This window comes from Impatiens glandulifera, chromosome 2, assembly GCF_907164915.1.
Source record: "Impatiens glandulifera chromosome 2, dImpGla2.1, whole genome shotgun sequence".
Taxonomy (NCBI): Eukaryota; Viridiplantae; Streptophyta; class Magnoliopsida; order Ericales; family Balsaminaceae; genus Impatiens; species Impatiens glandulifera.
The window spans coordinates 36,223,342-36,237,849 of record NC_061863.1 but is presented as its reverse complement, the minus strand read 5'-3'; the positions used below and the strand labels follow the sequence as shown (position 1 = coordinate 36,237,849).

At 32.0% G+C, this 14,508-nt stretch overlaps 2 protein-coding genes across 4 annotated transcripts; both read left to right on the top strand.

The window, feature by feature from the left end:
- Positions 1–606: 606 nt before the first annotated feature.
- Positions 607–5,596, top strand: LOC124928020 (rhomboid-like protein 19). 3 transcript variants are annotated; one of them, XM_047468544.1, is made up of 9 exons: positions 607–698; positions 819–982; positions 1,088–1,203; positions 2,560–2,620; positions 2,723–2,889; positions 3,944–4,049; positions 4,154–4,356; positions 4,455–4,592; positions 5,200–5,596. In XM_047468544.1, the coding sequence occupies exons 2-9, from the start codon at positions 968–970 to the stop codon at positions 5,309–5,311; spliced, it is 918 nt and encodes a 305-aa protein (XP_047324500.1). In that variant the 5' UTR covers positions 607–698; positions 819–967; the 3' UTR covers positions 5,312–5,596. The 3 variants fall into 3 exon arrangements, with proteins under 3 accessions (XP_047324500.1, XP_047324499.1, XP_047324501.1); XM_047468545.1 differs by having other exon boundaries at positions 681–698; positions 897–982; XM_047468543.1 differs by having other exon boundaries at positions 656–982.
- Positions 5,597–8,847: 3,251 nt separating this feature from the next.
- Positions 8,848–14,508, top strand: LOC124924616 (the record flags this gene model as incomplete). The annotated part of the gene is made up of 9 exons (XM_047464629.1): positions 8,848–9,027; positions 10,717–10,994; positions 11,865–11,934; positions 12,567–12,622; positions 12,707–12,782; positions 13,121–13,157; positions 13,804–13,918; positions 14,021–14,249; positions 14,331–14,508. Coding segments are annotated over 8 exons (1,002 nt in total), but the record flags the coding sequence as incomplete, so codon positions are not given.

Here is a 14,508-nt window from a genome sequence, read left to right as displayed (position 1 = left end):
GAGCGGATTCCATTTGAGCGGATATTTAGGGTTAGAGTTTGAGCGGATACTTAGGTTAGAGTTTAAACGGATTTGAGAGTGGGTTTGAGCGAAAATGGTAGTAAGTTTTAGCGGAGATAGAATGAAGATTGAAGAGAGTGTTGTTAATCAGAAATGAGAGTGATTTTTAGTGGAGATAGATTGAAGATTGAAGAGATGGTTGTTGATCAGAAATCGGAGTGAGTTTTTGAAGAGAGGGTTGTTTAGAGAATTTTGAGCGTTTCCAGATTGAAGAAAGAGAATGGTTGAGAGGAAATGAGAGTAGTTTGAATTGAGGGGTATTATCCTACGTGGAAAAAGAAAACAAAATTAATTATTATTTGACCTACCAGGTGGCTTCGCTCCCCATTTTGTTCCCCATAGTCGCTTCTTGTATCATCCCTTATATATTTTTTACTTTTTTAGATAAGTATAATATAATATTTAATTTAAATGAAATAAATTTTAATAAAAAAAATTAAAAGATTAGTTAATTTTTTTTTCTGAAAATGAAAATAATTTTTTAGATGAAAAATGTGAAAAATTATTTTTATCATTTTAACTATTCCTTACGAACTGGATCGTTTGATGTATCTCTATCTCTTCATCATCTTCTTCTTCCTCCTATCGGCGGCCGACGCTTTCTGTCTTCTGAATCCACTGTAATTTTCTTGCATAAGGTACTTCCAAATTCTATACAAATAATACCCACATTTTAACTTTACTGTTCAACCCAATCCAATGCAATTTCGAGGCTTTAACGCGTAATTGATAGATATTAATCAATTGAGGCAATACAGCTAGCTAATCTGGGTCCATTCCCCACACCGATGAAACGTATTCCGAACTCTAACGAATCATTATTCTTCTGAACCAAGATTCTACCCAATCAATCCTCAACATAAACCTCTTCACTGACGTTGCCAAACTCTACTGTCAATCGCTCGTCATGAATACTACGGGGGTAAATTTTCTCAATTCACTCACTTGATCTGAAAAAGATTATTGTTTTGATTTACTTATATCTATATCTGCAAAACCTAATTCAGGGTTCGTTTTGATTTAACAGGGGACGCGCTTCTTTACACCCTTGTGCAAAGGACTTTCTGTTCTTCTTATATCTGGACACATTATCGTTCAGATCGTTCCATCTGCTGTTATCTATCTTGCACTTATTCCAGCCAGGTTAGTGTGATACTTGTATATTCTCTGAATGCTGTTAAGCTACAACAACTTGTTTGATTTCAATGGTTTTATGGACTATAATTTTAAATTAATATGACATACAATCCTCACAACTTATTATATCAAGCTCTGATCTCCAAAATCACCTGTTCTGACTAGACTGAATAATAATATGTCTTTAGTGTATGTGGTTTTTTTGCCCATATCTGTCATTCAACTTGTTTGCAAGTGTGGTGAAACTGTAAGATTTCTTGTTAACAAGAAACTAAAATGTATAAGATGGGAAGCACCAACTAGTTTATGGTTCCAGTTTTAACCATAGTTCCCTTCATTAGGATGGATTAGCTAAGTATTAGTGTGAACTGTGAAGTAGTTTGACAAGAAGGTAGACAATACAAGACTTATGAATACTGGAGACTTGGGGCTTAATTCTCAAAGGCAGACTAAGAGCTTGTATGATGATGTAGGATTTTTTTCCGAAATAATCGGATTGTGGGTATAAATCTTGCTCGATGAAAAAGTGGATTGTTTTAGGTTATTTGGGTTAATATGACTAAAATATCCTTTGTATTTATTATTTTTAAATGTTGTAAAAAATATTTTAGTTGATGATTTGAATTATTAGATTAATGATGGGATAAGAGGTTATTTTTGGATTAAATTCAAAATAACTCTCCATCTCCAGTTCCCCAATCATGATACCTTGTGGGTGAAACAAGGTTTCTATTAAGTAATAGGTGAAGTTGTACCAATCAACTAAAATAGGGGAGCCCAACAGCTCTTACAAAAGCAAAGCATCCAACATCAAAAGAGGTGCAACAAAAAATAAGAAGTGGGTAGTAAATGTCTTATACAGTGTACTAATCAAAAGAAAATCGACTATTAAACCTAATTGAACCGGTGGGGAAAGTACCATGAGACACTATTCCACCTTTCTAATGTAGACACAATCGACAAATGTCTCAAAAAGACACTTAAACTGTCTAATCCGTGACCAATCCAGATAGAACCCTGAAACAACTCTGGAACACAATACCGTGAAAAGGGAAGAACAAGCGAACGAGAATACCAATTCATCTCCTATTGAGAATAGTAGCCTCGTCCATACAGTAATACTTTTGAGTTACTATTATCGAGTTTCTAGAAAAAAAAACTTCTTAAAGTCTCTAATTTGGAAACATATTTTCTCCATTTGACTGTCTTTAAGGATTGTTATATTTTCAGCACTAATCATATTAGATGCTTTACTAAATAATTTGTGGTGGTTATTTAACACATTAAAATAAATCAAATCCTAACATTCGTAGCTACATAATGCTGATTTATGTATTCTCACTTTGACTTACCAAATTGTAGGACTATTCCCTTTGGTTGGAATCTCATAACAGCTGGTTATATTGAACAATCCACATATGGGGTATGGTGTCTTGGCCTGCATTAATTGAGGATTTTTGTCATAGTTACTCCTGCTTCTAATTTCTTTTCCAGAGGTTGGTTTTAATATACTTACATTTTCCAGGTGGTTCTCAGTATTATTGGTCTCCTTGTTTTAGGGAAGCTGCTAGAACCCATATGGGGTTCCAGGGAGTTCTTGAAATTCATTTTTGTTGTGAACTTTTTGTCTTCTGTTTGTGTTTTTATAACAGCTATTGCACTCTACTACATTACAAGGCAGGAAAGTTACCTGTAAGTTTTATGAGCTGTTTTTGTAACTTTTGTTATTGAAAATTTGTTACCCTGCTTGAGCTCCATCATCTCATGATAGATTGATAGATATGAAGAGACTGTCAACAATGTTGAATTTAGTGAGGAAATCAGGAAAAAGGACTATTTTAAACAAATAAGTATTATCAAACCTCTGCTAATATTTTTTGGTCTAACCTCTTTTTATTGACCTATCACTTACCTTTTTCTCTTGTCTGGATAATAGAGTATATAGTTTCCTATGCTTTAAGAAGCTGCTTGATAGTTTTGCTTTAGCAACATAACTTCTTGATTGTGATAAATTTTACTATTATTATAATTATTTTTATGCTGAAATAATATACACTTTTACCCTAAAATGGTAATGGTATTAGGGCAATAATCTATAACCACTTCACATTATCTTCGGTTCTATTGCTCCGTTGAATGATTTCTTCACTGGCATGCCTTGTTTCTTGCAGCTTCTCCATCAATAGATAACTTTGTGTCTAGCAGCTTCGTTTCTTGCTCGTTCTACTCTTTTCAATGGAGGGAGATGCAATTTTGGAAACACTATTATGTAAACCTAAATGATAATCAACAAAAGAAAAAAAAAAGTGAAAATAACACGATGAAAAACAAATTAATGGGACCATTAAAACCCTTAACCAATGAACTATGCTGACCTTTGGCAAAGGAAAAGGCATAAGAAGAAGCCCTTAAGTCATACCAGAAGCACTAATACAATATATAATATTACAGATAAGTTATATTATTGAGAATTTTATTAACTTACATAATCTTAAGGTACAATAATTATCTTCTAATCAAATATAATTCTCATATTAATATTATATTATGAGATATTATTCTAATCTCATAGTATAATAATATATAATATTTCAACTGAGGATTATTATCATTGGTACTATTATTAGGTTAGAATTTTAGGCTTTTAGCCCATGTTGTATCATATATATGTGTTTAATCAGGTTAATGAAATAATACATTTGCCCAAATTAGCACTTATCATTATTTTGGTGTTTATATCTTGCAGTTATATGCCTGTTTCTGGGTTTAACGGTATCCTTGCTGGGTTTTTAGTTGGTATCAAACAAATTATACCAGATCAAGAACTATCCTTGTTGAGATTGAGGGCAAAGGTAGGAGTGTGTTTAAGATGTTTGACCTTAAAAAACAATGAGAACCACTCTTTATCTTCTGAATGTGACTGAACAGTAAAATTATCATTTTCTACTGTCTGCAGTGGCTGCCTTCTATCATGTTATTGGTGGCAATTCTTTTAAGCCCTTTTACAGTTGAAGCAGTGACGTATCTTCCGCTTATAATTTTTGGAACATATACGAGTTGGCTTTACTTGAGATACCTACAGAAGAAACCAGAGACTAAGATTCGTGGTGACCCAAGCGATGAGTTTTCCTTTTCGTCATTCTTCCCTGAATTTCTTAGGTCAATAGTTTTGATAATTGGTTGTAGCCCTGTTTCATTGAAAAAAGTTAGAATTTGGTTTTGTTGATCTTTCTTTTCTTTTGTTGGATGACATGTAGACCAGTAATTGATCCCATTGCGTCAGTATTTCATCGGATACTATGTGGAAGAGATGGAACTTCTGGTGAGGATAGGGAATACATTTTGGGTGTCACTGACTTGCCTGGTTCTGATCCCATTGAAGCATCAAGGAGAAGGTATCATTAGTCTTAATAGCTTCACTCTTTCTTTTTTAAATAAGTTCAATTTCATTTTTAAAAATGGCGACAAAGACATTAACAACACAAACAGAAACCCAAACAAGTTCTTTTGTTGTCATAAAAAGTCTCATGTTTCTTTCTTTAAATAACCCCATTTGGACATACTTTGTTATTTTTGTTCCTATACCTGGTTCCAGATATAGTAAAAAAGTTATTTAAGTTTATGCGTGTATATATAAAGTAACAAATTCAAAAAAAGTATTTCCAAATGGGGCCATAAGATAAATTATAGATGCTAATAATAGGAATGATGTACCAATTCTTATTGAGACGAATCCCCATACTTCCATCAGTCCAAAGCTCCCAAAATCCATTAATCGAGTATGGAATAACCTAGCTAAGGTTGAGATATTGCATAACAAATCCCAAAACTTTTTGAAAAATGAGACATTTTTTACTCCCATGTACTTAACTAAATTATGCCAAATTGGGAAGATGCTCATGCAGATTCAATATCCATTTCATTTTGCATCTGTATCATCTTTCTTGCAAATTATTTGTATTTAAAGAGCTTTTATTATTGTCTTTTTTCCTGGGGTTGCAGGGAAAGAGGTGCTCGCGCACTTGAAGAGAGATTAGCTTCTGAGAGGGTAGTGGGCTCAGGCGATAGAGTAGAAGATTCAAACAAGGATGATATGCTGGTTAGTAATGTTTAATCTCCATAAACCACACTTACTAGTTACTTGTGTAAGTTTCTACCAAGAGAAAGTTTAATCTTTTGTATTTCTGATTATTTGTACATACATTATGGCGGCATATTACATATTTATACACAAAATATGATTAATCTATGAAAGAAATGTTTCAAATCTGCAAACCAAATTTATTTGGCCCATTTATTTGATTTGCCCATATTTAGCAAGTTCTATTGGAATTGGATGTTGAAGAGGTTTATTGTTCCTTTGTTTATGTTCTCATATATGAAGTGTTTTTTCGTTCTCTATATGTTTTGTGTGGTGGTTTGCAATGTAGTTGGAAAAAATTCACCTTGAGAGTTAGTGTAGTTTCTTGCGGGTTAGAACTATTAGTTAGTTGTAGTCTGAACCTGAAAAATGTTTTGTGTTGTACTCTCAGATTGGCTTTTCGAGAATGCTTAAGCTTTTGTATTTTGGATTATTTGTATTATCAGACTTTTTTTTTTGAAATGACTTATTGTCATTTAATTAAAATCCCAAAAGAAAAAAATGATACAAACTTAAGAATTAAGAGTTCAACACTTAGAAAAATACAGCATACAAACAAACTCACAAGAAAACAATATTTTTTTAACAAAACCAGCAACATCTTGAGTATCCCAAAATCAGCAATTAAGCAAATTTCTATCTCACCTTGAACATTGCTTTATAACTTAGGACAAAATAATCCTTTGTGACTTCATTAAACACTATTTAAATTGGCTTTAATGAGTTTCCTTTAATCTTTGAAAGTACTAAATTTCTTATACAACTCCAATCAAACAAGGAGATTTATAAACTAAAATTGTTGTGAAACTTTTTCCAAAAATCTTTATTGAAGTTATACTCACCAAATAAATGAGAGATTTACTCTTCATAGTCAATACGACACAACTAGTGTTAGGGATATTCACATCAGCCTACCTCTATGAACAAGCCAAAGCGTAATATGATGTCTAGGTATAATCTTAGAAGACCATACGATGTGATACCACTCCACAATCTGCCCTGCCAAACTAGAGCTAAATTTGTTATTGATCTCAACCTTCCATTTATGCACATTAGTCCTTTCATGAAATATTATACGATTAACAGCCTAAAGGATTCTTGCCCCATTCGGATTTAACCTTATAATATCATTGCATTGACCTTCCTTAACATCATGCACAGTTGTCAACTGCTGTCTTCTTCTTATTCAGATGTTTCCAACTTCATATCTCATAAGGAGGGAGACTCCTTCGAACCATAGATCATAGCAGAATAGAGTGCCCCTTCCATTGCCAAATCTGACTTGATATAGCAATCCCACACTTTGTTTTAGTTTTAGTATCTTCTTTAATGACCAAAACATGTTCTCCTTCACCTTGCACATCCAGATATCTCTCCACTTTCAAGAATCTGGAATGTACTCATTTGACCTAAAACGAATCTTCCTTTTTTTACAATTGCCCAAAAGTGCTTATAGGTTAACGTTTTGTTCCATTTCGTACAGTTTTTGATACCGAGTCCCCCTTCTTTCTTGGGTTAACAAACATCATCAAATTTTACCTTTTTGCTTCCTCTCCTTTGAGTGCCCCAAATGAATTCTCTTATTAGTTTATCAAGTTCTTCCATCACCATTTTAAGAATAACAAGTTGTTGTGCCCAAAATCCAATGAGTTCCATCACCATTTTAAGAATAAAAAGTTGTTGTGCCCAAAATCCAATGACGCTCATTATGACCTTAGTAACCAACTCAATTCTGCCCGCATAAGATAAGCTTTTCGAAGCCCAACCGTTTATTGAATTTTTTACCTTCTCAATTAACAATCCGCTATGTGTTCCTGAGCTGTTTGGATGAGAGAGGCACTTCTAAGTACCAGATAGGCAGCTGACCCTCTTTGATTCCAATGACTTTAAAAATATTCTCTTCAGTTACTTCATCCATCCTTCCATAAAAAGCAACACTCTTTTCTTCATTTATGTAGGGGGCGGTGATACTTGAGAATTGATTAAGAACTTTCTTTATGGTGTTAATTTAGTCTACATTTGTATGCGCTACAATAAATAGGTCATCTTCAAAAACAAATATGAGTAATTTCTTCCTTCAAACAAAAAGATGATAAGACAAATGGCTTACTCTTCAATATTTCCTTAAAGATGCAATTGAATGTAAAGATTTACATGGTTAGAACAAATATGTATGAAGATAATGGATCTCATAACTTACCACCATTTACAGAATACTTTGTGGGACCATTCACACTTACATTACAATGAAATAGGTGGACGTAAATAAAAAAAATCTTGAATATAAGCATCAATCAACCCAATACTTATTCTAGCTATTAAATCTTTCATTTTTTAAGTAAAAATACGATATAAATTGGTCAATGTCTAGATTTTTTCCATATTGTTGAACTTTATAGCTAAAATTTGTTTTGATGCGCCAAGTAATAAGAAAGAATTAGTGTCAATCTAAAAATGGAGAACCATTTAAAAAAACACATTATTTCATCAAAAATTAAATTACAAAACCATTTAAAAAACACACATTATTTCATCAAAAACTAAATTACAAATTAAGGTTATGATATATTTGTAATAATTAAAATTTTTACAAATATGTCATATTATTTGACATATAACTTTTTTTTTACTTATTTGGTCAATCTAAAAATGGTGAACCATTTAAAAAACACATTATTTCATCGAAAATTAAATTACAAAATAAGGTTAACAAAATTAAAATAACTAAAAAACAATATATGTCAAATAATATGATATATTTGTAATAATTAAAATTTTAAAAAAAAAATACTCAATAATCTTGTAAATTTGTTAGTGTGTCTCCAAAGATCCATAACAATTTAATGAAGTATATTAAGTTGAAGAAACCAATCAAATATTATTTCGGAAGAATCCCTACTAAATATATTTTAATTGACAGTAATTATAAATAGCGCATAAAAAATATTCAATCAACTGATAACCAATCATTTATATGTATCTTTAAGAAAATTATAAACAATGCAAAGATACCTTACTTTGAAAAAAAAATAAAAAAATCAAGTAGTGTAACCAAAATGTCCCCGGAAAAATAGAGAACATAAAGTACTCGAATGGGTCAGTTCGGAATGGGTATCCACCCGGACCCATTTTTTTTATAAACTATTTTTATTTAAATATTTATTCTTTGCCACTAAATTAAATCATATATATATATAATTAATTAAAATTCATATGTATTTAAAATATTTAAAAATAAAAAATATATATTTATATGTAATTAAAATAAATCTAAACCCCACCGACATAGTAATTTTTTTCATTTAAGAAATCAAACTATTATTTATCTGTCATATATTAAAAGAATAAAAAATATATATTATTAAAAATAAAATATATATATATATATTATATTATAATAATAGCATATCCCTAATATTAGCTCACTCATTCTCTCTCATGCGGGGCAGGTCTCTCTTCTTGAAGATATAATAACCGGGTCTCAGTTCTGGTTTCGGTGATTTTATTGGGTATCCGAACCCGAACCCGATCGGTTCGGTTCCCCGTCGTCGGGGACACAGTACTCTCGATTGAGTATCATCATTCTTAGTCTTGTCGAGATCAGTCTTTTTGGTCTTCTTAAGCGACGATCTCGTTTCTTTCCTGTCAAATCCTCTCAACTGTCGATTCAGATTCTCAAGAAATTTCAGGTTCTTCTTTTTTCCTTGTATCGACTGACTGACTGAATGTAGGAGTGAGTGAACTCATTTATTTTTCTGTCTTTTTCGTGCTCAGTTTCCGATCTTCCCAATTGGCGGTTTAGATTCTCATGATCAAAATAATTTATGAGTAAACTAGGTTAAACTCGATTGTGACTAATATTGATAGAACTTGCTATAGATTATGTCATTAAAGAAAGACTTTGAAACGAAGTTCAAGTCTTAATATTTTATCACATCTTTTAGGAAGTGCAACAACAATCTAACTGTATGTCTTCTCTTAAAAGTTAATTGTTTGTTGCTAAGATTTTGGCTTTGGGGATTACATTGAAGATTTTATGTGAACAACACAGGCTTGAGACAATAGTATATTCTATTTTAAGTGACATTGCAATACTCATATCATGTGTTGAAGCTTTTACTGTTCATAAAAGCATATCCATCTAATGGGTATGAGCTTCATTTACTTATATGGAAGATGTTCCAATTTTTATTAATCTTAATTGGTTTTGAATAAAAAGTATAGCAAGGTGGAATATTATAAGTACATTTAAAGAATTTTTGACAACTTAAGCTTTGACATACAAATCCCAAATGGATTGTTATATATCATTTCTGTTAAAGTGGATGTTGGATTTATTCAAAACTAGCTGGAAAATGACAATATATTTTATATTGACATATAAGGAGATTTGATATAAAAAGAATGTTTTGCATGATCTGTTGAATTGGTGTCAGCTGTATCGTCTTTTTCCAAGAGCCTTTGCTGGTTAGAGAAATTGCTGGGAGATTTCTGTTGTTGTTGATGAATATTCCACTCTAAATTATATTCACATTTAATTTAAGTAACTAAATTCCAAATATACGAGTACAATACTATATTATAATCAAGTTATGTTCCATGCAAGTTCTACCTATATATATATATATCATATGCATAAACAATAGTAATTGTTACTTGTAAATACAATTCCTAATGATGATTGGTGAGGGATTTCTTTTCCTCGTTCACTCTTTCCTGCTAAGTGTTTTGTTCCTTTTTTTTGTTTCTTTAAATGTTAAAGTTTGTCTTAAATAGAGTTGTCTTGAATCAACTTCGAACAACTCAACCATCTTCTTTATTTTTATTTCTGTGATTCTGTCTGTTTCTTCTTTCCTGTTTTTTTTTTTCAAATTGTTGTTTATCTGTTTTTTGACAAAACAATGCATATGCTTGATGTGAAATGATCTTCTGAAAAAACAATTTGTTTGCAAATATATGTTATATTGGATATTCATAGTACCCTACATGTCAAGATTTAGTTATCTATTGATAAAAGCAAGGTCCAATCAATTGGAAGTGAGTTGACTATACGATGAACATGGGATGAATTAGACAATTTCAGATCTAGAATCTTTTGCATAGTAAAGTCTTGTATCTTCATGTTAGACATGCATTATGGTGGCAATGTGGCGGTCTTGGAAACTATTTTTCGACTGTGAGGTGCTTAGTTTATTTTTGTTACAGTTGTGCTTCATGCACATTTAAGAAATCAAAAAATATTACTAACCAAGTGGAAGATCTGTGCTTTTAAATGTGTTTGTTAATGTTATTGTTTCATGATGAGAGATATGTGTTAGATACATTTGATTGCAGAATATATTAATATTCTTTTCAGTGGAATAATTGTAATGGACAAGGTCAAAGAAGCAGTCGAGAAAACGAAGAAGGATTGGGATGACGTACATGGACGGATCAAAAATACTATTTGCTCAATTAAAGTGTTCGGTAAATCAGCAAGTTCAACTGGAGAACAAAAAAGTTCACTCCCCAGACTGAATGGCCTTGCTCAGGATGGGTTGGCTCAGCTCGAATCGTTCCGATTCAATCTCGATCTTCTCGCTCCTCAGCTCCCCAATGACGATGAAGTTGAGGCTGCTCAGTTCCTGCTTGAATCCTGGAAACAGGACATCCAAAGGTTACATACACACGCTCTTCATGTTTTAATGTGCTTGCACTTCTTTCTAAATGTTTTAGTTATTGATATTACATGATGAGTCATGCATGTATAATGTTGGAGGAAAGATTTAAGATTTTCACAAAAAAAAAAACATAGTAATAAATAATAATTTTCAGACTTGAAAGATTTATTGTAGAAGCAACAAATAAGATTGAAAGTGAACAGGAGAAAGGCAGCAACGATGGGAGAAAGAAAAGAAATGGAAAAATGGGGGTTCAGTTTGTGAAATCATGTTTGAGTTCAGCTAAACGTACAGGTTATGGAATTTTAGGACTAAAATAACTCAAAATTTGTTAGAAGAAAAATCATGTACCATAATTGCTAGTTGATACTAAAACCATGATAACTTTGCACTATCAAGAGGAAACACCTTATCTCAATGCAAAGAGGAGTAACATATAATGGTAGCTTCCCCTTGAAAGCTTTATAGCATTTTGATATAAAAAACTTGGCAAAAACTATACATATCAAATTAATATTATACATGAAAAGCAACTGATAGTAGTGTCTCCCTCCCTCTCTTATGTTTTTTTGCTTACAAGGATTTTGTTGATATCCAAGTTTATTGTTCACAGAAAAATTGCATCCAGTTTCTGTATATGAGGGTGGTTTCTGATAGCCATAGCAAGAACAATAAGGAAGAACACAGTATATGATGAATGTTTCGTTTCTCACTTGTACTACAAACATGGCAAAGTTTCATACCTATAGAAAACCTAGGAAACCTTCAAGCCAACATTTATTTGGTAGATGACGCTATATTAGCCACTTTTTTACCTTCTTCTACATGTAAGATAATCGTTTTCTATTGCTTGTAATCTTATTCAGTTTACGAGTAAGTTTGAGAAATGCTAATTTGGAAGCCAAGGATAACCAGAAGAAGGAAGCACAAGAAGAGGTATCTGACTTTCTCTGTTGATTTAAATTCTAGGATTACTATATTGAACGTAATGTTTTTAATATTTATAGTAATAGATGTAGTACTTTCCTAATCATAATAGTCCATGGAGTTATTATTTATCATTTGAAGCAACTCTAAGCCTTGTTTGATCTAGGATTAAATGAATAACTGAGTGGTTATCTCCAAATAATCTTGTTTAATGTAGCTTATTGAAAATCAGATTATTTGGAATTATTTGAGCAATATATATTAGGCCATATAATGAAAAAATAAATATGTAAAAATAGAGGTATTTTAGTTGTTGATTTGCATGATGTGATTGGTGAGTAGACTGTTGATTGGTTAGTGTGTTATTTGAAAGTAATCTCAAATAACCCATATTAATCCCCTAATTGATGCAACCATTAAAATTGACTTTGAGGGTTTAATGGATTGTATCTGATAATATAAAAATAAAAAGTCCTTCACAATCAATAAAAGGTTCCTTCTTTTCATTTTTGATTTGAAATGATCTTATACACATCATACAAAATATACTATTTTCTGCTAATGATTAGATTATACATATGATAGTTAAATTCAAAACTAATAAAGGCATATAACATTATATGTGGTATGTTTTAACTTAGAGAGAACTACTTTTGGGGGGAGGAACAGAGTCCACAATTCGCAGGCGCAACTTACAGTATGTACAATCCTTATCATCATTATTAGTTTTCTTTTCTTCCCAAGATTTCTTATGAGTAACTTATAGCTTAAAATTTTGAAGAACCAAAATGGGAATGACATCAGCAGCTGAAAGCATCACCGAAAGCCTTCGACGGACTCGACAATTGATGGTTCAGGTGGATTGCTCTGTTTTCTGCTTCTCCTTCTCCATGTTTTTATTTTTATTTTAGGTAACCATGTAGGCTTGAATATTAAGAGCTTGTTTAATCTTGGATTATTTCCAAAAAACACTTTTATTACATCACCTATCCTTTCAACCATCAAATCACTTAATTCATCAACTAAAATACCCTTATTTTAATTTTAAAAAAATAATACAAAATGACATTTTAGTAATTTAACCTAAATAATCTCAAAAACCCACTTTTTCATTGAAACAAGATCTAAAGAATATAGGCTTTTTTTTTTTATCAGAAACTTGATTAATTTTCAAGTAATATTCTGTAATTTGTAGGAAGTTGAAAGGAATGTCAGCACACTTATGACTGTGGGTAAGTATTTCTCATATTTTTTATGGAATTGTTTGTTGCACAAATCTTTATTTATATTTACTAATAAAATGGGAGTGAAAATAATTAGTATGGAGGTCTGACCTTAAAGGTGACTTGAAGCGGTCTTCCAAAGAGAGGGTTGTGTTTAAAAACCATTTGGAAAACATCCACATTAGAAAACTTACTTGACACACTTGCAATTCATTTGGTTTGGTGCTTTACTTTAGTTCCAATTTATTTCCCCTAGTCTGTTATTTCAAAATATATATTCAATTTAGTTCCTATTGATTTACATCATGCATCATTATCATATGGGACTGAGAAAGCAATAAATTTGATTAAGGGAACCATATTTAATGACTGACATTGTTTAGCATTATCTGATCAAACAATGAAGTGACTTGTGCAAGCACTTACCCTGATTGGCGTTATTCTTGTAACTAGTGATAAGATATTCATTGGTAGCTTGTCATTTGGTTTCCATCTTGTTGCTGGTGAATTGCAACTGAAACAAGTGAGGGAGTAATAGGAGTTACAGGAGAAACTGCAAAATAATTTTGCCACTTGCTTCCAGTAGTCCACATTTTGAATAACATATAAAACAAAATATTTGATATTGAACTCATGACTGACTTGGATGATGCAGAGGAGTCCACTGGAGTATTAAAAAAAGCTGAAAGTGAATATAAGGGGCATCATTCTTTGTTGATGCGAACTCGAAACTTACTCTCCACCATGCAACGACAAGATGTTCTGGATAGGTGAGTGTGTCTTTATAACGTGCTTAGTTGCTATTATTATTAATGCAAGCAAATCAGTTTAAAGTTGAGAATTTTGATGGATGGGTGGATGGATGGACACAGGGTGATACTGATAATTGGGTTTATGCTGTTCTCGTGCGCGGCTCTGTATGTTGTTTCAAAGCGTATTGGTATACTAAAGTTACAAAGGAAAGTTACTGCGGCTATTAAGTCTGGTATGGCTGGCCGGCAAGCAAAAGATGTTGTAGTAGGTCAAGTCGAGCATGCGAACCGGATGCACGATGAACTTTGAGACTTCAGTTTTGCCCATTCATTCATTTATCATCTCTATGTAAGTAATGTATAATCTTATTAACAGATACTAATGACTAACCCCCATAATATATTTTTTGTTTTTGTTTTTTTATGCTAGCTTACGATGATTGGCAGGAATGATTGGCCTCACCAGTGTTGTAAGAGTAGGAACTTCATTGAACAATCCTACACAAAAGTCATGTATTAGACGTTTAATCCATTACAACGCTTCGATGATGTGATTGAAATAAGTGATTTAGTGTTGCAATTTTATTAAGGCCACCATTGAATTTAAA